Source organism: Colius striatus, chromosome 17 (genome assembly GCF_028858725.1).
Source record: "Colius striatus isolate bColStr4 chromosome 17, bColStr4.1.hap1, whole genome shotgun sequence".
Classification (NCBI taxonomy): domain Eukaryota; kingdom Metazoa; phylum Chordata; class Aves; order Coliiformes; family Coliidae; genus Colius; species Colius striatus.
The window spans coordinates 6,164,147-6,184,561 of record NC_084775.1 but is presented as its reverse complement, the minus strand read 5'-3'; the positions used below and the strand labels follow the sequence as shown (position 1 = coordinate 6,184,561).

General features: G+C 50.8%; 2 protein-coding genes across 7 annotated transcripts in view; one reads left to right on the top strand and one right to left on the bottom strand.

Annotated features, from left to right (window-relative positions):
* Positions 1-506: 506 nt before the first annotated feature.
* On the top strand, positions 507-7,053 carry PIK3IP1 (phosphoinositide-3-kinase interacting protein 1). 4 transcript variants are annotated; one of them, XM_062009624.1, is made up of 6 exons: positions 507-667; positions 804-920; positions 1,047-1,163; positions 3,075-3,263; positions 3,389-3,467; positions 5,442-7,053. In XM_062009624.1, the coding sequence occupies exons 1-6, from the start codon at positions 580-582 to the stop codon at positions 5,647-5,649; spliced, it is 798 nt and encodes a 265-aa protein (XP_061865608.1). In that variant the 5' UTR covers positions 507-579; the 3' UTR covers positions 5,650-7,053. The 4 variants fall into 4 exon arrangements, with proteins under 4 accessions (XP_061865608.1, XP_061865609.1, XP_061865606.1 ...); XM_062009625.1 differs by having other exon boundaries at positions 508-667; positions 3,078-3,263; XM_062009622.1 differs by having other exon boundaries at positions 508-667; positions 1,044-1,163.
* An 807-nt stretch (positions 7,054-7,860) lies between these two features.
* Positions 7,861-20,415, bottom strand: part of LIMK2 (LIM domain kinase 2) — a 30,972-nt gene continuing 18,417 nt past the window's right edge. For all 3 annotated transcript variants that reach the window (XM_062009612.1, XM_010203526.2, XM_062009613.1), the window contains 10 exons: positions 19,196-19,392; positions 18,382-18,568; positions 16,003-16,089; positions 15,128-15,259; positions 14,802-14,858; positions 14,563-14,628; positions 13,618-13,792; positions 12,189-12,244; positions 10,323-10,480; positions 7,861-9,810 (listed from right to left, as the gene is read on the bottom strand). In XM_062009612.1, the coding sequence (XP_061865596.1) occupies positions 9,654-9,810; positions 10,323-10,480; positions 12,189-12,244; positions 13,618-13,792; positions 14,563-14,628; positions 14,802-14,858; positions 15,128-15,259; positions 16,003-16,089; positions 18,382-18,568; positions 19,196-19,392 (1,272 nt within the window). In that variant the 3' untranslated portion in view covers positions 7,861-9,653. The remainder of the gene's footprint in view (positions 9,811-10,322; positions 10,481-12,188; positions 12,245-13,617; positions 13,793-14,562; positions 14,629-14,801; positions 14,859-15,127; positions 15,260-16,002; positions 16,090-18,381; positions 18,569-19,195; positions 19,393-20,415) is intronic.

The following is a 20,415-nucleotide window of genomic DNA, read 5'->3' as shown; positions in this document are numbered from 1 at the left end:
TAAAACCTTGTGGCCATGCACAGCTGCTGTGTCAGTGTGTACCCCCCACACAGGGTCTCTCTCCACAGCCCTAAGGGAACCTCAAGAACTGGGGCAGAACAATTTAGTCCTTCGTGGTAGTTCTTGAGCGGAGAGAGCAATTTTAGGTCCACGAAAACACTGCAGTCAGCACCAGGGAGTCCCACGTCGGGAGTCTCCTCTCCTGGCCCAAGAACTTCCCGCGGCTGCAGCGAACAAGCCCGGGGCCGCGCTTCCCTAACCCTTCCCCGTGTTCCTCCCCAGCCTAACCGCCCCCGCCGTACCGAGCGCCCTCGCTGCGCCCCGTCCCGAGGCTCGGGAGTGGGGGAACCCTCAGCGAAGGTAGCAGAGCAGCGGCAGGTCCCCGGCCGCCCCTTCCCCTCCCGACGGCGCTGGGAGCCGCCCGGGGGCGGGCAGCAGCGACGGCAGCGTTAGGACCCGGCGGCGGCTACGGGGGGGGGGTGGGGGGAGCGAAGCGCAGCCAGGCGGTTGTTTACCGGGGAGGAGAGAGCCGAACCGCGCGCCCGGGCTGCCGGCTGCTCTTCGCCCTCCGCGCCGAGGATGCTGCGCGGGGGCCCGCGGCGGGCGGCAGCGCTGGGCGCCGTGCTGCTGGGCTCGCTGCTGCTGGCGGCTGCCCGCGGCGCCGAGGGTGAGTGCGCGCCGGCCCTGCTTCGGCGCGGCGGACAAAGGCCGGTCTCGGGGGCCGGGGGAGGGACCCCCTGGGGAGGGCCGGGGGAGGGGGGCTTTCCGGCCCGCCTGCGTGTCTCAGCCTCGTCTCTCCGCAGAGTGCCTCCGCGGCAACGGCGCGTCCTACCGCGGAAGCCGGCAAGTGGCCTCCGGCGGTGCCCCGTGCCTCAACTGGCTGCTGGTGCGGAGCGGCCCCGGCGCCGCGCTCCCGGCAGGTGGGTCCGAGCGCTGCGGCGGGAGCCCGGGGAAGCCGGCGGTGAGGCGGGGTAGTGGGTACGCGGGGTACTGGGGCTGCGGGGGCCGCGGCGGTCCCCGCGTGACGACCCGCTGCTCTCCAGCAGTCGCCGAGGACCACAACAGCTGCAGGAACCCGGACGGCGATGCCGCGCCCTGGTGCTACGTCCGAGGCGCCGCCGGGGACCCCGAGCGAAGACCCTGCGACATCGCCCAGTGCTCAGGTAGGAGCGCCCCCCGCTCGCTCCCCTTCTCCCCCAGCCCTGCCCGTGCCCAGCTGCCTCTTGCCGCTGTGGGGCCCGGTTTGTCGCCAGGGCGGAGTCCCCTCGGCGCACAAACAACGCCGGACTGCCACTGCCCTCCCCCGGGAACGGCGTGTTCCGGGGCTCCTTCCAGCTCTTGCCAGTATGTGCACATCTGCCTCCTGGCTGCGCCTTGCTCCGCCCCCAGAGCTTTTCCATTAGTGCCAGAAAAGGCCCGTGCAAAGCCTCCCCCCCCCTCTTCACTAGGCTCTTGAGCTGCGTTGGAAGAGCCCGAGGTCCGGCTGTGTAGGGGTTGACGAGATCCTGGTAGACTGTTACTGTGGGGCATGTTACTGCTGTCCCAACAGGTGTCCTGCTGCTAAATGAGTGCCAGGCTGAATTTGGGTACAGGCAGGGGAACGAACTAAGAGGAAATGAAGATGAAATGGAGGACAGTGAGAAAGGGAAGACCCCGGACACTCAATTTCTCCTGAATAGCCAGGGTGGGAGACAGTTTGCCAAGAGAACTGTAGCTGCAGTTTGTTTCCGGGAGAGGAGATGTCAGTATTGCCCGAGGCTAAAGTAACCACTTGGGGTTTTTAAACAGTTGTTGTTGAGCCCATCAAGATTTATGATTTCTGCCTGTCCCCTGTTGCTATCCTTGCATGTAAACACTTTCCTTACGTACACATGCTCCTCTTTACTGCTAAGACCCTTACTCAAACAGTCCTGCTTACCTGACCTTTCAGCCAAGGCACCATTTGCACATTTAAGAGGTTTGACTATTTTTGTGTCTGAGGAGGCACCGTTTCATTGTAGTCGTGTTCTGTGGCTCTCCTTAGTTCAGCTTCTCTGGCTGGTCCTACGTGAGGTCGTTATGCAGTGCAGGGACCCTCATTTCCTGCCTCTTAACTCCCCGTTTATGCTTCCATTTCACATTCCACTGAGGACTCAAAATGGCTGCAGATAGGAAATCCCCACAGAGTTACTGCCAGCTGTGCAGTGAGTTCCAGGGGAGAGAGTTTGCAGGTGTATGTGCAGACTCTGCATAGCACTTCCAAAAAGTAGGCGTTTCTTTTTAAGACAGGTAATAGGTACCTACTTTCCACTGTTGTAGCTTTTACTCTGCTACAGCTTCCATTTTAACTGTGTCATCAGGGAAGGAGCTACCTTGAAAATCTTTCAGCACTGTTGACAAAAAAATACCCAGGGCTGGGAAGGGGTCAGTGCTATGAGCATCCACCCTTATGCCCCTTTGTTAGGGCTCTGTCTGAGGAGGAACTTGCTGTACTTACACTAGTTAGTGACTGTGCTGCTTGAAGCGTTGCTCTGACAGCTTATCAGTCGTGGTAAAGGAGTTTGCTACATGACTGTAAAGAAGAATAGTAAGAAGAATGTCCCCAGGTTGTTTTCACACCAGCTGGAGTCTCCTTCCATCAGACCTTCCTGTGTCAGGAAGATGAGGCAGAAGAGAGATAAATAGGCTCTTGGGAGATTTGAGATAGAGATTCTCATAATCTTGTTCATGTCTGTTCAGCGTGATTGAAGCTGCAGCCTGTGTATCGATCTATACACGGAATGAAGTCATTGTGCATCTCCTGGACTTGTGCCCTGAACCCGGGTTTTGTTCTGCTATCTGACTTCTGTCTCATCTGTGGTGATGCCTTGCACTCCTAGTTAAATAGGTTCATATCAAAGGAAAGTAAGGAAGGAGTACATGTCTTGTCTGCCTTGGCAGGGTTTCTGGCAACAACTTGAAGGAATAAGTGTTTGTCAGGGTGCTTCAAAGGCGATTCGGTGATACCAGTCTAGATCTGCCCCACTCACAAGGCACGTGCTGAACTGAAGGACTGTTCAATGCTTGGTATTTTGTATATCTCTCTTTGCTCCCAGCAGAGGCTACAGCTGCTCCAGCACCAGTCCCTACCACAGAAGTTGGTGCTTCTCAGGACGTCGACCAGGTGTTTGAACCAGCCGATACTTTGCCCTCCCGGAGTGAAGCAGCCGCTGTTCAGCCTGTTATTGGGATCAGCCAGAGAGTGCAGATGAACTCCAAAGAAAAGAAGGACTTAGGGACACTAGGTACAAACCCAAGGTCATGTGCCAGATGCAGTCCTGTAATTCTGGCAGGATGGGCTTGTTCTGAGACTCAGCAATGCTATAGCTGGATCTACTGTCTCTAATTTTGCTTCTTTCTCTCTTCACAGGGTATGTGCTGGGGCTAATCATGATGGTGATAATTATTGCCATCGGAGCTGGCATTGTCGTGGGATACATCTATAAGAGGTCAGTGGCTATTCTCCTTGGTCCAAAAGCTGGTGTGGGCATGAAACAATGTACACAGAGCAGGAATGTCTGAGCACCTTCAGATCCAGCCAGATCCCTGTGAAAAGGCAGATAAAGGCATATGTTTTGATACAGCACTTGCACTTTGTGCAAGAGTTTTTCCAGTCACACTGAGGAAAGGACTAGTAAGAGTTTACCACTTTCTTCTCCATCTCACCCATCAGCGTGGTGATTGGTCCCATTGAATGTTTCCAGCTGCCCTCTTTCTTTTTTGGTTGTGTGTGTGTGCATGTGTGCTTTGATGTGGCTTTCTCAGATGCATCCAGGTGAGATTATGTAAGAGCTGGAGAGAACAGGACCCAAGTGCCCCCACGGGAAGTTACTTTTGTAATCAGAAAAAGAACAATCCTTCTAGCAGGTTTCTCTAGTCTGGCTGGCTTTAGAAGAAAAACAGTTGGCAAATTCTGTGCCACTCATGCCTTGTATCCTGTACAGCCGAATGTCAAGTAGCACTTTCTTTTTGTCAGACAATGTTGATTTAACCAAAGCTGCTGTACACTTTCAGGTCAGGTTTGATTCACATTTGAGTTACAATTTGTTCAGTAGCTCAGCAGGAACTGAAGTTAGTGGTAGTAGCAAATGGCTTGGTTGTAAGAGACAGGGCAGGATTAAGAAATAGCAGTGAGTGTCGCTGCGGCAAGTAGAGGCCCAGGCTCCCTCCTCTGGGAGGGTTTGTTCTGTATGTTGGCTGTTTGACAGCAGTCTGACACAACCAAGCAGAAGGAGCCCTTTCCCAAGCTGGGACATGTCCTTATGTAAGTGTTTATAATAAATGCCGACAGAAGAAAACAGAGGGAGGAGTGTTACATAAGGGGCAAAACACAGAGCTCTGCTTGTCGAGGAATCTGATGTGAGATGTCACTTCAGAGAATGCTGTCTCGTGTACTGGCAGGAATGGCAGCCACTGCTGCATGCTTGTAGGCAGCTTTGAAAAGCAGCCAAAATGCTTACGTGCTGACAGGAAACCCCAGCAGCTCTGCCTGGTTGGGATCACAAGCCTCAGGAGTGAGTGGTGCCGGTCCTACCTGACTCCTGTCGGCAGTAAGACCCACGTTGAGCTCTGTCCAAATGCAGATCTGCTGCCTCAGTCCCAGAGAGCTCACAGCAGGCCCGTGGTGCAGGTTTTACCGTCTGTCTTGCCTTGCCTTGCTCTCAAAATTTTATGTGCAAGCTGGCAGGTTTGGGTAGGTGTGGTGAGAATTCTTTAACGAGTTTAGTAGCTTTTGGTATCTGTAGCTGTTCTGGAGACAACATGCTATTAATGCCATCCATTTTTAAAGCAAGGCAGCTCTTCCTCGGTACAAATTACAGAGGTGTTGCCTCCCTTAGCAACAGGCTGAAGCCTGAGGTAGGTTCGGGGAGCTGGCTGTGATGTTATCAGCTGCAGCAGAAGGCAGGGCCAGCTCTTGTGACACAGGTGACACAGGTTTGTTTGCTGCAACAAATGGCAGAATCTGTCGCCACCTCTGGTATTTGTTTCTCTCAGATGAAGCAGGTTACAGGAGCTCTTCTCTGCAGCAGTAGGCTCTGCACTGTCTCACTGCTCCCCTGGGCCTGCACCAGGCAGTACCGTGGGACTGTAAGGGATAAGGGAACATTTGTCAGCCCCATGGTTTGAAAGAGAAGCCTGGATTTACAGTCATCATTTAGCAGTAGCAATGTCAGTGCACAAGCCAGTTAATGAGACAGACAGACTTCACCTGGCTGCTTGTTCTGTAAAGGTGCTCAGATGGAGTCCTCTGCTTACAGCAGGGAATGTTTCTGGCCCTTTGTATGTAGCTGAAACATGTTTCTTAAAGCACACAGTCCCTTCTTTTCTACCACATCCTCTTTATGGGAACTTGATGTCCAGACAGACATGGGACATGGCATTCACCCTGTGCACATCTGTGTTTTGTTTCCTTTTTAATCCAGAGGGAGAGATCTGAAGGAAAAGCACGAGCAGAAAGTTTATGAGCGTGAGATGCAGCGCATCACGCTGCCGCTGGCGGCCTTCACCAACCCCACCTGCGAGCTTGTGGATGAGAACACCATCGTGGTCCACACCAACCAGACACCCGTGGAGGACAGGCAGGAGGGCAGTGGGCCACTGATGGGGCAGGCAGGCACGCCTGGGGCCTGAGCAGCTTGGGCAGGAGTGAGCCAGGCTGAGCAAAGCCTCCAGCGTCCCACTGTGAGTGCAGGGGTTGCGTGTGTTCATTTCTATTTTGTTTTCTTTTCGATGAAAGCCAGATGAAGGTGATGCAGAGGGGCAGAACAATGGGCTATTCATCAGCATCTGTTGAGGGGCACTGTTCAGTGTGTGACCAGCTGGGGACTGGTGTGGTGGACCCTGCTGCTTCCTCCCACCTATCTCCATGGCATGCCAAGGAGCTGGGGGGGATGGTGGTCCAGACTCACAACTGGCCACAGATCCCATAGCCTGGACTGTGGTCTCTGCTTCCTCTTTTTTTCTGTTCCTTTCCTGTTTAATGGTGTGCACTGTTAACTTAAGTTTCAGCCTGGAACCCCAGGAGGGAGCACTACTGCAGGGACTGAGGGGAGCTTCATGTCAGACTTAGCTAGATAATTACACTCTGATTATAGTTCCTGTCTTTTTGCTGTAGCAGCTGAGAGCTGGAGATAGTATGCAGAATCCTGATACTGGATCAGATTTTTTTCTAAAGAAGAGTTTATTTGAGGGATGGCTTTGGCTAGGAACAGTATGTTTAGCTCCAGTGTCTATTTGGAAAAGCTCTTCTCAAGCTCTTGACAAATACAGGTCTTCCAGGGCTGAGGCCACATCTCCATTCCCCTCTGGTGCTACATGCACAGTTGTAGGTGTCCAGGTGGTCTGCTCACTTACACAGATCAGGAGACCAAAGGCTAGCAGTAGATAGCTGTGGAGTGAAGAAAATAAACTGCCCTTCAGTAACCTGTAGCAGGGTGAACACTGAGGATATGTAACATCCTCTTCTGAATTGCCTTGGCTTTCTGCAGAGCCAGCTCTGGACAGAATGGCCAAGGCAGCTGTGGAGGTCACCCTGACTGACCACAGTGCAGCAGCTCTTGCTCTTAAGGGCAGGACAGGGCAGCTACTCTTGCGAGATCCCTTAGTTATGGCATGGCTCTTGGCCTGGCCTCCTTCACACACACTCAGCTTCTTGCTTACAGAGCTTGGCCCTATAAGAGAGGTTTTGTTACAACTTCTGTTAGCATTTCAGGGGGGTTGGAAGGGATGGTTGCTGCACTGTCTCCCCAAGGGAACCAAGGCAAGACCAGTTCAGGGAAACATCCATCCCCACCTCAGGGGATTCAAGCCATTCAAGTAAGTTTTCTAGCCATCTGCTTTATAGCTGTGGGCCTAACAGGGAGCAGCACGTGGCAGCAGGGGTTTTAGTGTTAATGTTTGAGTCAGAAAAGGGAAATGTTTTATTTTTAAATGCCTTTGAATACCATTTCTTTGTAAAATGTTTTAAATACCTCATTATGAGAAGGAGCAGATTGTGCTACCTTGTATTAAAGCTTACAAGAAAAATGCTCTGTAGACCTCTGTGGACTGTGGCTCATCTGTACATTCCTCCTGCCAGAGCAGCACCGTTTTGCTTGTTGCAGACTTCAAATTGAGTAGGGAAGATGCCACTTCAGTTTGCCAGGCTCAAAGGTAACTCCCTACAAGCAGTGGCTCCACTCAGCAGCACCAGCAAGAGGCACAGAGCTCGTCTCCTTGCTGCCAGCAGCTCCTTTTGGATGGGGACACTTCCTGAAAAGCATCTGTGGGGATGTGAGCTGTGCTAGCACAGCAGACTGGCCCCATGGGAAGACCTCTCGGTTCCAGCCCCATCCTGCACTGACACAGGTCACTTGTACTCTGGGGCCGCTCAGCAGTGGCTCCAGCCCCCAGGGCCTTGCATGGGAAAGCGAGATGGAGAGGGAGCACAGAGGTTACAAGAGGCGCTGACAGAGCTGGTCTTTTCCCTTCAGCCTTAACAAATACCCCCTTGAAATACATATTGCAGAGTAAGAAGTTTCCAAGAACAGGCTGTATTTTTATCTCTGGATAAGAAAATGGAGAGAGGCTCCATGTTCTGCTGGCTCCTGTCCACCCTTAAAATAAACCGAAACAGCAACCACCAACCAACAAAACCTGGCAATTTCTTCCATTTCCATCACTCCAGGTAAACAGTATTAAAGAGCACCGTGCCTCTGTAGTTCTGTAAGAGCCTTTTGGCTCAAGAGAGAGTTCTAGATACTTGATTTGTGCAGTTTTGACGTTGCCATTTCATGTCAAGAGAAACCCAAGAAAGTTACAGCTTCCTGTTTTATAAACAGAGAGACAAGAAAATCTTGTTTTCATAGCATACCTTTACTGATCTTTAATTTAGTTAGAACATGGAGCTGTGCAAATCACAGTTCATAAACCCCACCTGCACATCACCCAGGACTTTCCCCTTGAGGGGTCCCCTCACAAACCAGCCTGGGAGGGGGAAAGGAAGGGCAACTCCTGTCAACAGTCCTGAATCCACTGGACCCAGTTTAGAGAGGCTCCTCTGACTCGGAGCACAGGGAGTCCCCAGAGCTTCTAAAGCAGCGCTACAGAGACTAAAACCCACCCTCCCTGCACAGCTCTGTCACCTGAGGGCTGGTCCCATGTTATTTTACATAATACTTTCCAACTTGTGGGTAGGGAAGGATATCAAAACAACAGCAAAGACTAACACCCGTTCCCCACCATTCCATTCCAAAGGGAGGGGAGCATGAAGGGAAGGAGCACACTAGAAATCCAGTTAAATCATGATGTTTGTGAAACTCAGGAGCAGGACTTAAGCCAGCTCTTTGTTCATTTCTGCCTACCACAGAAGGCAGTAGCTTCCTTCCTTCTCCCACACCAAGGGAGAACGAAGAGAAGTGGTGGAAGAAAATACACCCCCCACACCCCCTCCCAGTGACTCCAAGCCCTTTTTTCTCCCCAAAAGCAGGGAATCACCTTGAGGAAAGTTTCTGCTTGGAGAGTCAGCTCAGGTGCTGCAGCAGTAGCTGCAATGAAGGACCTTCAAAGGAAGTAACTTGCACAGCCTGCAGGAAAGCATGAGGTAATGGCAACTGAATTACTAGTTCTACAGCTGCCACTCCTGGGAGGGTGGGATCATCTCCAGCCCTTTTCTGTTCAGGACAAGCCCATCCTTTAAGTAACTGTGGACACATAGAAAGTCTGAGCCACTGCAGACATTCAGCTTTCTCAAGAGCGCTTTCTGCCACCCTTCCTGTCACCTCACATCCACAGGCTGGGCATTCAAGCAGCTTCAGCACTCCAGGGATGTCCACAGCCAGTGGCCGGTGCAGTCCCACACAGCCAGGTTCAAACAATTCCACCTAGTTTAAGGCAGGCAAACTCAACTGTACAGGCTCAGGCGGCTGGTTTGCTGCCTGCCTTGTTCACCATCAGGAGGGGCAAGCAGAGCTCAGTCTTAAGTGTTTTTCTAGGCAGGCTTTTGGAGGTATTCAGAGATGGAGGAGGGAAAAAACCCACAAAAGCAAACCAAAAATTCATGCACACTTCCCCACAGACATGGTATTTCAGGAGAGCTGCCCCAATTCCTGGGGCTTTTCACTCCCTCCCTGATGCACATTGGAGGCTAAAATCTGAGTGGGTTGTTCTGGAAAACACATCCACAAACATTCACACGCAGGCTGTCCTGGTGGGGCCTTTTGCTGGATGTCCAGTCTCCCCAGCTTGCTCAGCTGGGTGGTCAGTGAGAGAAGCAGTTCCAGAAGTGCTGGTCATTGCCCAGGAGAGTCTCCTATAGCAATTCCCTCCCTGGCAGACAGGCCAGGGTGGCTTCACAGCTTTCAGCCAAGTTCTAAGGCACCACAGTAAAGAAGCCTGAAAAGGCCAGAGAAGCATTTCTCAAGCCAGAAAAATAGTGTTGAGCAGCTTTCCTAGGTGCAGTTGGCAGGAAATGGCCCCTTTCTGCTTCTGAAATGTGCCAGCAATCCACAGTGAGTGAGGATGTCCAAGAGGAGGGGTGTTGGGCAGGAGGGAGAGGCAATGCAGCAGATGCACAGCGTGGTGCCCTGTTAATGCCCTGAAGTGGCTGAAGTGCTTCTCCCTCTCCGTGGCTTCTCTCAGGCACGTGCAGGAGGTGACTAGGTTGTGTCCTCGGGGAGCTTGTCCCGGCTCAGGCCATACTGCACACTCACGTTGTGGTCCATCTCCTCCAGCTCAGATGGAAGGGGGATGGCAAGTTCTCCCAGGTAGAGAGAGAGAGCTTCAAAGGAATCTTCCAGCTTGGAAAAAGGGGGCCTAGAAGCAGCAGTGAGGAAACAGTGAGAAAGAGGATGCAGAACAGCATCTGTAAAGGCTGAGCCAGTTGTCCAGCCAGGCCCCTATCCCATGCATGGGGATTCAGCTTCTGAGACTGCAAAGATCCCATCTAGGGGGGCTACCTGTTTCTGCAGCCAGTGGCCAGGGAGGTCTGGATCTCTTGGAACCCACTTGGCAGCAACACTGTTCTGAAGCTATACATTTTACAACTAAAATCAAATGAAGTATTCATCTTTCAGAGCTGCTCCCAAGGTCTGCCCCTACTTTTTGTACATGAGAAACTCTGAACAGTCAACTCTTCCTTTACCCTGCTTCAGACACCTCCACCGTACACAGTGGGCTCTCTCCCAGGCTGAGGGGTCTTTAGTCTCTCCTCACGTGGAAGCCTTTGAGCATTCCCAGAGGAGGCTGGAACACAGCCCACTTCCCCCTGTGCAGAGCCATCCTTCCAGCAAGGGCATGCACACACATCCTCCAGATCCCCAACCTACCTGCTCTCTGGTTCCAATCTGCAGCAAATAGCAGCCAGAGGGAAAAAGGCTGGAGGACAGTCAGCAGGAACAAACTTCTCCCAGAACAGCTTGACATTAAGGCCAAAGTCCAGTGTGCGTGGGAGACAGTCTGGGTCGGCATAAACCTGGCCTATGATCTAGGGAAAAATGAGAGGAGCACTGAAGTATAGCAACAGTCCCAGAATGTTAACAAACAGGGAGCTTCAGCATCAGGCAGGGGCTCCTTCAAAGTATTAGGGTGACAGCCCCTTTCCAGTGGCGCTACTTGCACAAGGGAATAAGCGAGGCACTGTATACAAACTTCACATGCAGCCCTGGTGATGTGGCTACTGTTGTGAAGGCCCAGATGCCTTCTCTCTTTCCCCAGGGTCTCTGCTAGAAGATCCAGGATGAAGTGCAGCTCCCAGAGAGCTTGACAGTGGCTTGCTGTTGTGCTGTATGCTGCTGGGGATGATGCAGCTCCTCCTGATGGCAGGTAATCAACCCAATCTGCGTCACCATCCAGTCTCTCCCCTCTCACACCATCTTACCACACCACCAGCAAAGCTCTTCTGGTCTGCCTGTCCTAAGCCATGCTGTGAAGTCACAGCACTACAGATGCAGGCCCACCCACAGCCAGAGGGTAGGGGCAGAGAGAACAACCACAGCTCAGCCCTAGGGGGTTGCAGGCAGAGGAGAGGGCTAGGTGGATCAGAGAAGCCCTTTCCCTGCACTCCAAAGTCCCAGTGCTCAATTGCCACCTCCAGCAGTAGGGGATTCAAAAGTGTATTAAGAAGGAAGGAATCCACAGCCCTGAGCTGTGGGGTGATCTGGACTCAGACAAGGTCAATGTTAATACAAACTCTCACATGGGGAAGAGTATTAGGTATCACAAAAAGGGTGTTATTTATAACCACCCAGGCTTTTCTGCGCCAATAACTCAGTAGGACAACCACATCCTTTAACGACAGTGCAACACCCATTATATATTTTGGCAGAGTTATTTCCTTATCTGTTTGAGAGGGTAACTCTTTTTTTAGTGTCTTTATTTTGGTGACAAGGAAAACATTCACATGTTACTACCCCTTTGTCTGTTTTTCTAGATGAAACAATTGCTTTAATCTTGCATACAAATTTTGCAAGTTCTGAACTCCATCACTCCCAACCACAGCATTCTCTGAGATGCTCCAGATGAGGCCATAGAGATTTATGCACAGATATTTTCTTTGTCCCCTTCATCTAAACACTGAAGACGAAACTGCTGCTCTCCCCTAGTGTTCCTGAAACTGCTGTGTTTTCCATACACATAACACCCTGCCTTTCACCTGCACTTCTACTGTCTTACATACCTTTTAATCTGAATATACCTTGCAGCTCTTGAGTGGGGTTCTTTCCAGAGAGAAAAGCCCAGTAAGATTGCACATTGGCTCAGAGATAAACTAAGCCAACAGACTTCAGGGCACAAGCTTTGTTGGTGGACCTGCAAACAGTTTCCCCTTGTTTGAAGTGAAATGGAGGCTCTGAATTTGTTGGGATTATACAGCTGATTGTTCTTTTAATGAGCCAGTAGGAAAAGCAAAAGGTATCCCTCAGTTTTAGGGAATATATCTGCTTTCAAGTGGATAACAGGACTCAGTCACAATGTGATGGACTTTTTTACAGCTTCTCTCTGTCCAGAAAGAAACTCTGGGACCAGAAAGTTACAAGACAGTTACCTTCCTTGAGGGGCAGGGTAAGCTTGTGCTCCCAGCCTAATTCACCGTGCTGTCAGGTCACAGACTGCACACTCAGAGAGCTGGCAGTAGTGTGCAAGGAGATGGCAATGGGGAAGTCCTTTAAATATACCATGCAATGTCCTGGTCTTACCTCACAGAGAACAATCCCAAATGAAAATATGTCCACTGTCTCATCATAGCTCTGTCCTGCAGGAAACATAAGACAGGTCTGTGAGAGACAGTTCTCCATCCAACTATTCCAGGAACTGCCAGTCCAAAGCTTAACTAAGCCCATACCCTGGAGGGCCCCAAAACAGGAGACAAAGCAAGGCTTAAACCTGAGCAGGGTCAGTTGCCCCAAGATACATATACCAACTGCACCTTCTTACACTGCCACCACATATTTCAACCCCCTTTCTTTCTTCTACTGGGGAATTACAGGACAGCACGGGGAAGCTTTTGTGTATCAGAGGTCTGAGTAAATGCCAAGGGTAACTATGGAAAGCTTCTGTCTATTCCCATCAACAGCTGCTCTGCTACACTTCTACAGTGCAGCAAGTCAGTGTGCAGCTTCCCCAGCAGCCAGCAAGTGCACAGGCCCTGCTGCAGTGACTGCAGAGATAATAAATTACACACTAGCACACTTCCAATCTGGGAAAGCAGACTGGCTCCAGCACGCTGTTCTCTGCAGACAGACAGGCCCCTCCCAAGCCAGTATCTGGTAAACAGCCTTTAATTCAGAGGTGATGTCAGACTACACTCTTGCTGTTCTCCTGACAAATGCCAGGTCTCAGCCAGGCTCTGAGAAGCAGCCTCAGACTCCAGTAGGGCCTGTAGGCCTTAAGAGAAGGAAACAGAACAAGAAAGCATCAGGGACACTAGGTGAGACAGGGGAGTGGAGCCCAGTCCTCCCTTTCCCACTGGACTAGGTTGGACACTGAGGATACAGTGGCCAGACAGCCCAGCCTGGTCACAGACCTGCTCATAAGGAGGAAATCACATCCCTTGTATTCCCCTTTTGCTTCTGCCAGGGCAATTCTCCCCCTAAGAAACATAGTTCACCCTTAATGCAGCTGAGGGCTGCATGCCAAAAAACTGATTTCCCTGCACTTGGGCAACTCCCACCCCAGTCCTCAGACTTCAGCAAACCTGGCAGCAGACAGTTTCTCCCTGTATCTACATATCAGCACACGTAATCCTCATCTGGGAGGTTAATGATTGCCTGTCCCGAGGGGCAGTTCCAAAGCCTGAGGCTGTAATAGAAATCGATCTCTAGTTCAGTCTTAGTTCAGGCCCCTTCTGCCTTCTCTCTCATCTGGACCATGGCAACTTTAGGTGAGTTGCCCTTCTGAAGAATTCTGCTGTCAGGCCAGAAACATTTCCTGTGCTGGTACAAGGGCTTACCAGGTGAAGTGCAGCTGGGTACCTGTGTGTATAAATAAGCTTGCACAGCTGCAGGGTTAAAACCACGGGCTCTAATAGGTTTGATTGTTACAGGACCCAGAAGCTTTCAGTAATCCTGTCATCCCTGTACCTTGCCATGGGCTGTCTCCTCACCTGCCCCTGGCACCACATCTCACCATTGAGCATCTCTGGGGCCATCCAGTACGGGTTGCCCACCACTGTGTAGCGCTTCTTCCTGTCGCTCTTGCGCAGGGTCCGTTTCTTGGCAGACGCCTTCTCCAGCGCAGGCTTCTTCCGCTCCTCCACAATCAGCCGAGACAGCCCAAAGTCAGCCACCACCACCGTCTTGTCCTACACAAGGGATTTAGGACAGGCCACTGATTCCAGGAGCAGAGAGGCTGCAATTCCTGTTCATTCTCAGCTATGCTGTAAGGACAACTCTCGAGGTTTCCTGCAGAGGAGCGTAGCAAGCTGCCCAGACAGGGGTAAGACACCCAGTTCATGATCCCAACTCATCATTCCCTCTCTTTGTTGTCTTATTTCCTGTGTGGTCACTAACACTAATCTCATCAATTCGGCTATACTTGCCAGGGCAAGCCTGGACCCTTCCTTTCAGACCTTACTATTCTACCTGGCCAGAAATTAACTGACACTTTCACCCCAGATTGTTTGAAGCCCACACGCTAGTCTCATATTCCAGACAAGTGAACAAGGGCAAGGCTTGGAGGAATGAAGCCACACAAAAATCTCGTGACCTAGCGTTTCAGAAAGAGAGAACACACACATCTGCACACATCACACACTTATCTGAATCCTGAGTGACAATAAAGTCATCAAGTGGATAAAAGATGAGATAAGGAACAGAGCTGTGCTAACTCTTGTAACGTGACTGTTAATAGAAGATGTTACCACAGGAAAGGGAGTAAGAGAAAGGGATAAAGAAAGCCAGATCAGTCTGGAAAATCTTATGTAAAGGTGAAGCTCCCTTGTTTAGGGCACTAAAAGCCTCTCTGAAATCATTTCCACCCTGTCAAAAGAGGGAACACCATGTAGCAAAAACCAAGGGAGGAGGATGACCAGGAGGGGAGCAGCATGCTGTGGGGAACAGAGGTGTAGCTCACCAACTTGATTAGGCAATTGTGTGAGTTCAGGTCTCTGTGAATGATGCACATGGAGTGCAAGTAAGCCTGGAACAGAGGGAGAAAACTTGGTGTTAGGGGTTCCCAGGTGAATGTGTCCTTTCACATTTACAGACCTCAACAGCCAGATGCCAGCGGTCAGGCAGCATCCACAACCCCTCACACACCACCTAACCCTGACCCTGAGGTTTGCTCTGTGATGCAGGGACAGCCTGACTCACCATTCCAGAGGCAATTCCTTTGGCAAAGCTGACCTTCTGCTGCCAGGGAAACGGGTCCTGAAAGACAAGTCCGCTGTGGTCAGGGACTATCTTACCAACCAGCTGGTGACAGCAATTCCTCTGCAACAGGGACTCTTAGGGCAGTCAGAGAAAGAGGACACAGCCCCAGGAATACAGCACTTCCTGCCTCAGGCCACCCACAGTGAAGCAGCAGCTTTTCCACGCAGCTCCAAAGCAGCAGACTAGCAGCCAGCCCCGTAAGGCTGTACACCCAAGGCCAGGCTGTCAGCCTCAGGGAGCAGAGCTCTCCCAAGCCTCCCACTCACCGCATTGCGGAGGAAATCCTTCAGGGTGCCTCCCTCGATGTACTCAGTGAGGAGATTCAGTTTTTTGTCCTTGTATAGGACACCAATGAACTTCAGCACATTGGGGTGGTCCAGGCTGCGCATCACTTTCACCTGGGAAGCAGAGACATCACAGAATCACAGCCCACCTCAAAGAAGAGAATGGAGCAAGTCCTGACAGATCTGCTCCACTGTGAAAAGTCTCCAGTGCTGGAGGTTTCCTCCAGCAATCACAGAGTACACTCAAACCCCAAACTTAGGACAGGCAGTTGTCTTTTGCCTCTTCTCACTATGCTTATAACCTGAGATCTTAGTCTTTAAGGAGAGCACTCTTGAGTTTCACTAACTTTTAAGTGACAGGAGCTCTCCAGGGCAGTTATCTAGTCTGTACTGCATGTGTTAGGGCTGAAATAGCAGTGCCAGACATTGCAGGCTGCCTTTAAGCTAAACCTGACTTTGAAAAACATGGTAGGAAGCCACCAAGAAAACAGTTCAGCTTAAATACAGCAGAAGCCTTAAATATCCTACAGATATTGGCCCTCATCATTTGTATTTATGCCCAAAGCTCGAGGGATAAATGCTTTATGTATTGCACAGCTCCATTTGCCTCAGACTCAGGTTGCTTTTTATCATTGAAAAATTAATGACCTGGGAGCTGAAGCCGTGCCTGCTGCTCAGTATGAGTCACACTTCACTGCAGCAAACAGCTCCTGTCAGCCTTTCCCTGTGTGGCGTCTTCCTCTCCTCCTCAGTGCTGTGATTCCTGCCAGGTTGCTGGCATGATCACTCTCTCTGGAGAAGAGTGGAGTGTTCCACCGCACCACTGGCTCAGAAGTTCTTTGAAATCTTGCTCCTACCTCTGTCAAGAAAGTCTTCTGTGTTTCCTCGTCACAGCGAATCAGCTCCTTCATCACCATCACCTTTCCTGTTGCTTTGTGAGTCACCTGGTGGAAACAGAAACCACAACTACAGGCAAGGTTTGAGAACACAGAGCTCCAATGCTCCTGCAGCTCTTCTGAAAGGGAGGGTGATGTTCCCCTCCATCCAGAGACAAATACACATGGGAGAAAATTCAGAGCACAGGGATCTGCAGAAAACTGCATCAAATTTCTCCTTTCAGAATTCGGCAAAGATTCTGTCTGTGAAACAGAAACTGCCTGAAGCTGACAGAGGATCATACCAAGAGACCAACAGCGGCCCATGAGCCAGAACTGAAGTCTCTGTTGTACGTAGTGCAGGGCTGAGCACGCACACAGGCTGCCAGAGCTGCTGAAGGCATCAGTCCCATACTGGTGTGTGCCTCAGGCTCCCTTACAGTGTATGCTCACAGTTTGCACACAGACCCCAAGAGCTACATTCTACAGCAGCAAAGGAATCGATGTTCACTCGTATCAGAAATCAAACAGCCCAAAAGTACACTGCTTTGGTTTTATGGGGACTCTGAAGCCTGATGGTTTCTGATGAGCTTATCAAACTGATGTGCCAGGAGGACTGGGATGTACAGGCTGTTCAGTTAAGGCAGGAAGTGGTTATTTTACCATGCTACCTGCAAAGAATGTCCCAGAGGGGTGGCAAACACACAGAAATCCACCCTCAACAGCAGGTAATACATTTCCTGGCTCTCAAAATGGAAAGCAAGCATTTCCAGTTCCTCACAAGCTGTTTGCCTGTACCCAACCAGTTCCTGGTGTTTTGCTGTGTTCTAGAGGTTTCTTTTAACCAGCTCTGCTTTGCTTGCATGGGGTGTATGAGTGAGTAGAAAGGGTCCAAAATCTGATGAGCAGGTTTTCCTGGAAGTCCTCTCCCCTTGCATTGGCTTAACTTGGACAGCTCAGTCTCCCTACAACATCCAGGTAACTGAACAAACACCTTGTCTGTAGGAACAGAAGGGAACTATTCTCACCAGATACAGTACTTGTTGCATCAAAACCAGTCACTTTTTTCCCCCCTCATATGCTTTAAAATAGAAAGCATTTCAGCAAACCTCCTGAGCTGCAATCCAGAACACAACACCCGGTAACAGTATTTAGGAAGCTCATGAGCTCTTGCAAACACTGTGGCACACTAGCTCTGTCTGGAACCATGGGGCATAGCAAGGCTGATATAGGTGGAATACAAATGCATGGAATAATACCACAGAAGCAAGAGTACAATGTTGTTGCTCCCATTTGAAACCGAGCATCCATAAACAAGTAGCGAGCCAGGGAGCACCACACATTTCAGCCAAGAACAAGACAGCCAGGGACATCTAATACTCAAAGGAAAGTGAAGAGACAAAGACAAGGCTAAGTGAAATTCTTAAGCTGACATACCAGCAAAACTGTAACAAGTGTTATCATGAAACTCTGAGGGGGCAATTTTAACTCCCAGAGCATGCACCAGAACAGGATGGCGATGGGGAGTTCGAGCAGAAAAGAAACTCCTTAGTGCCATTAACTGTGGGGCTGCAGATGACAGAAGCATACAACAGAGGAAAGGTGCTGCTTACCTGTGCCTGTTATTTGTCTATGAGCAGAGGAGAAGAGAAATATACCCATTAGTATGGATCAGAAACATTGGGTTTGTAGTACTGGCTCACCATCTCCCATGGAAGCATGAGATGGATATGGTGGGGGGACACCTGAAGTTCACACAGGTGTAAGGAAAGAAGTCCCATAACAGAGTGAATAGCAGTCTGAGTGCTGAAGGGTTCACAGCACCATAGTAAGTCAGAGGAAGCTGCCCCTGAGGCTGTCAGGGATGCCAGGACAGGAGCTGCTGAAGTACCCCCAGTCAAGACCAGAGAGCTTAAATACAAGAGAACTGCTATTAATGGAAAATTTAATTGTGAGAGTCATGCAGGACCTGACCACTACCACCTCACTGACTGATTTAGGCTCTGCTGGGGGTGCAGAGATGGTCACTACATCAGCCTGGCAACCCCCAAACATGCCACGCTAAGGGTGGGTGAGAAATGCTGTACTGGGGAGCTGAATGCCCCTCTACTTAAGATGCTCATAAGAGAAAGTGTAGCTTGTTCCCCATTCTCCCCACCTCACCCAGCTGGTTGCTGTGACACAAGCACCATGGAGGGGGACCTGCAGCCAGAGACACTCGTGGACAGGAAATGAAACCAAGGAATGGATCTCACTGAGCAAACCAGGCTATGGAGGCAACGGCTGCCATGGCAGATCCTGAGACCAGGCAGACAGTGCTGTAGTCAAAGTAAATGGTGAGTGTTTGGGGACCTCCCTCACCTTGATTGCTTGTCCAAAAAATCCTTTCCCTAGTACTTCGCCATGAATCAGGTCACAGGGCCGGAAGATTTGCTGGGAGCAGCTGGAAGAGGAGCGTAGGGATTCGGAACGGCTGATGTCACGGCTCAGCAGGAGCGGCTCCTTTGGAGAACTGGGGCCAGGAGACTTGGAAATGCTGTTACTTCGCCTAGAAAACAAAGGAGTCGGGAAGATGAGGGAAGCTGCTAGGAAACTCTTGGCTCAACACATCATTAGCTCCTAAGGCACCAGTTTCTAGATGTGTTCCATTGCTCCTCACATCTCCAAAGCCTGATGCTCTCCCAGCACCGTGGAAGCTCTTTGCAAACCTAGAGCAGCTTCCTACTCAGAGCTGCTGATCAACACTGTGTCTCCTGTGCTGTCAGGCAGAGGTGCAACACTGTGGACAGGAGGAGTGAGCTGTGAAGATGCAGCACTCACCATTTCTAAACAAAGACTAAAATACTGGTAAATGACTCAGTGAGCAAGGGAGCACTCCAGTCTAGGAGGATGAGAGTCCCAGGTCTCAGACATGTTTGCTTTAAGGACATGTTCTTCCCTGGCCATTTAATGCTGGCAAAAATCTGGCCTTTTCCTAACCCTCAAACTTAGTACTTTTCCTATTACAAGTAGAGCTCCTTACTTTTGTTCAGGAATGCCTGTCATCCTGAAAGGGAACGGGGGAGAGCACTTGCCAACAGCAGAATCTACTGCACCAGCGGCTCCTCCCATGAGTGATGAGTCAGGTTCCTGGTGAGAGGCAGCTCGGGCAGGGGTGGCACTGCCAGGGCCCTACCTGAGGGAGCGGCGCCGGAGCGTTCCTTCCAGGTTCTCCTTGATGTCCAGCGGGGAGAGAGAGCGTGGGGAGAGGGGCGGCTTTATGTGGGTGGGCAGGCGGGAGTCCAGGCGCAGCCGGTCCAGGCGCTGCGACACGGGGTCGTGCTCGATCAGCAGCTGCAGCGTCTGGCTCGTCTTGCGAATCAGTTCCTCCACCTGAAAGCCAACCACAGGAGAGGATGGCAGCAGACAGCAGGAACACAGGAGATGGAGGAGACACAGCAGCAGAACGCCCCTCAGGAATCGGCGCAGAGCTCAGTGAGGTCACTCCATAGCTGTGGTTTAGCTGCGCACATCACAGCTGTCTACCAGACAAATCACACTGGCAACACAGAGGTTCTTTATGCAAATCCTCTTTTTTTCTGGTCAGCTAGAAGCAACATATACAAAAAAGATGTGAACAGGCTGGAGAGAGTCTAGAGAAGGGCCACAAAGATGATCCAAGGACTGGGAAGCCTGCCTGCCATATAAGGAAAGGCTGAGAGAACTGGCTTTGTTCAGCCTTGAGAAAAGAAGGCTCAGGGAGACCTTATCAATGTGTTTCCAGTATGTAAAGGGCAGCTACGAAGAAGATGGAGACTCCTTTTTTTACAAGGACTCACATAGAAAAGAGGAGGTGTAATGGGTACAAGTTACTCCTGGGGAGATTCAGATTGGACTTTTCCCCAATGAGAACAATCGGCCGTTGGAATAATCTCCCCTGGGAAGTGGTGGATTCCCCAACACTGGACACCCAGACAGGCTGCTGGGCCATCTTGTCTAGACTGTGCTTTTGCCAAGAAAGGCTGGAGCAGGTGATCCTTGAGGTCCCTTCTAACCTACTGTTCTGTGATTCTGTGAAACACTTTTGGTTTTTCTTCTTTTTCTGACAAGTGTTCAAAACCTGCCCAGTTCCTCCCTGCACAGTGCTGCAAAGAGCAGCTCTGCCAAAGCTATGTGGAGATTTATCCCAGAGATGTCCCTTTATGTCTGAATGCCACAAAACCAGAATTGCATCCTGATTGCACTTCCACCTGTTACATTTTCCTCTTCAGTGGAAGGGGTGGCCAGGCTTCTCTCCACATTTATTCCTACCGCTGGGATGAACACTCTGGGTGTACAGACACTGTCTGTGGGGTGGGTGAAGGTGCTGAGAAACAGGAAAGCTGTAGGAAGGCAGATGAGAAGGAGGCTTCAGAA

What these genes read in the sequence shown, in the direction of transcription:
- PIK3IP1 (XM_062009622.1), top strand. Translation starts at nt 580, where the DNA reads ATGCTGCGCGGGGGCCCGCGGCGGGCGGCAGCGCTGGGCGCCGTGCTG. An exon ending in GGCTGCCCGCGGCGCCGAGG is followed by an intron (nt 668 to 803) that starts GTGAGTGCGCGC and finishes GTCTCTCCGCAG; the next exon opens with AGTGCCTCCGCGGCAACGGC. An exon ending in CGACATCGCCCAGTGCTCAG is followed by an intron (nt 1,164 to 3,074) that starts GTAGGAGCGCCC and finishes CTTTGCTCCCAG; the next exon opens with CAGAGGCTACAGCTGCTCCA.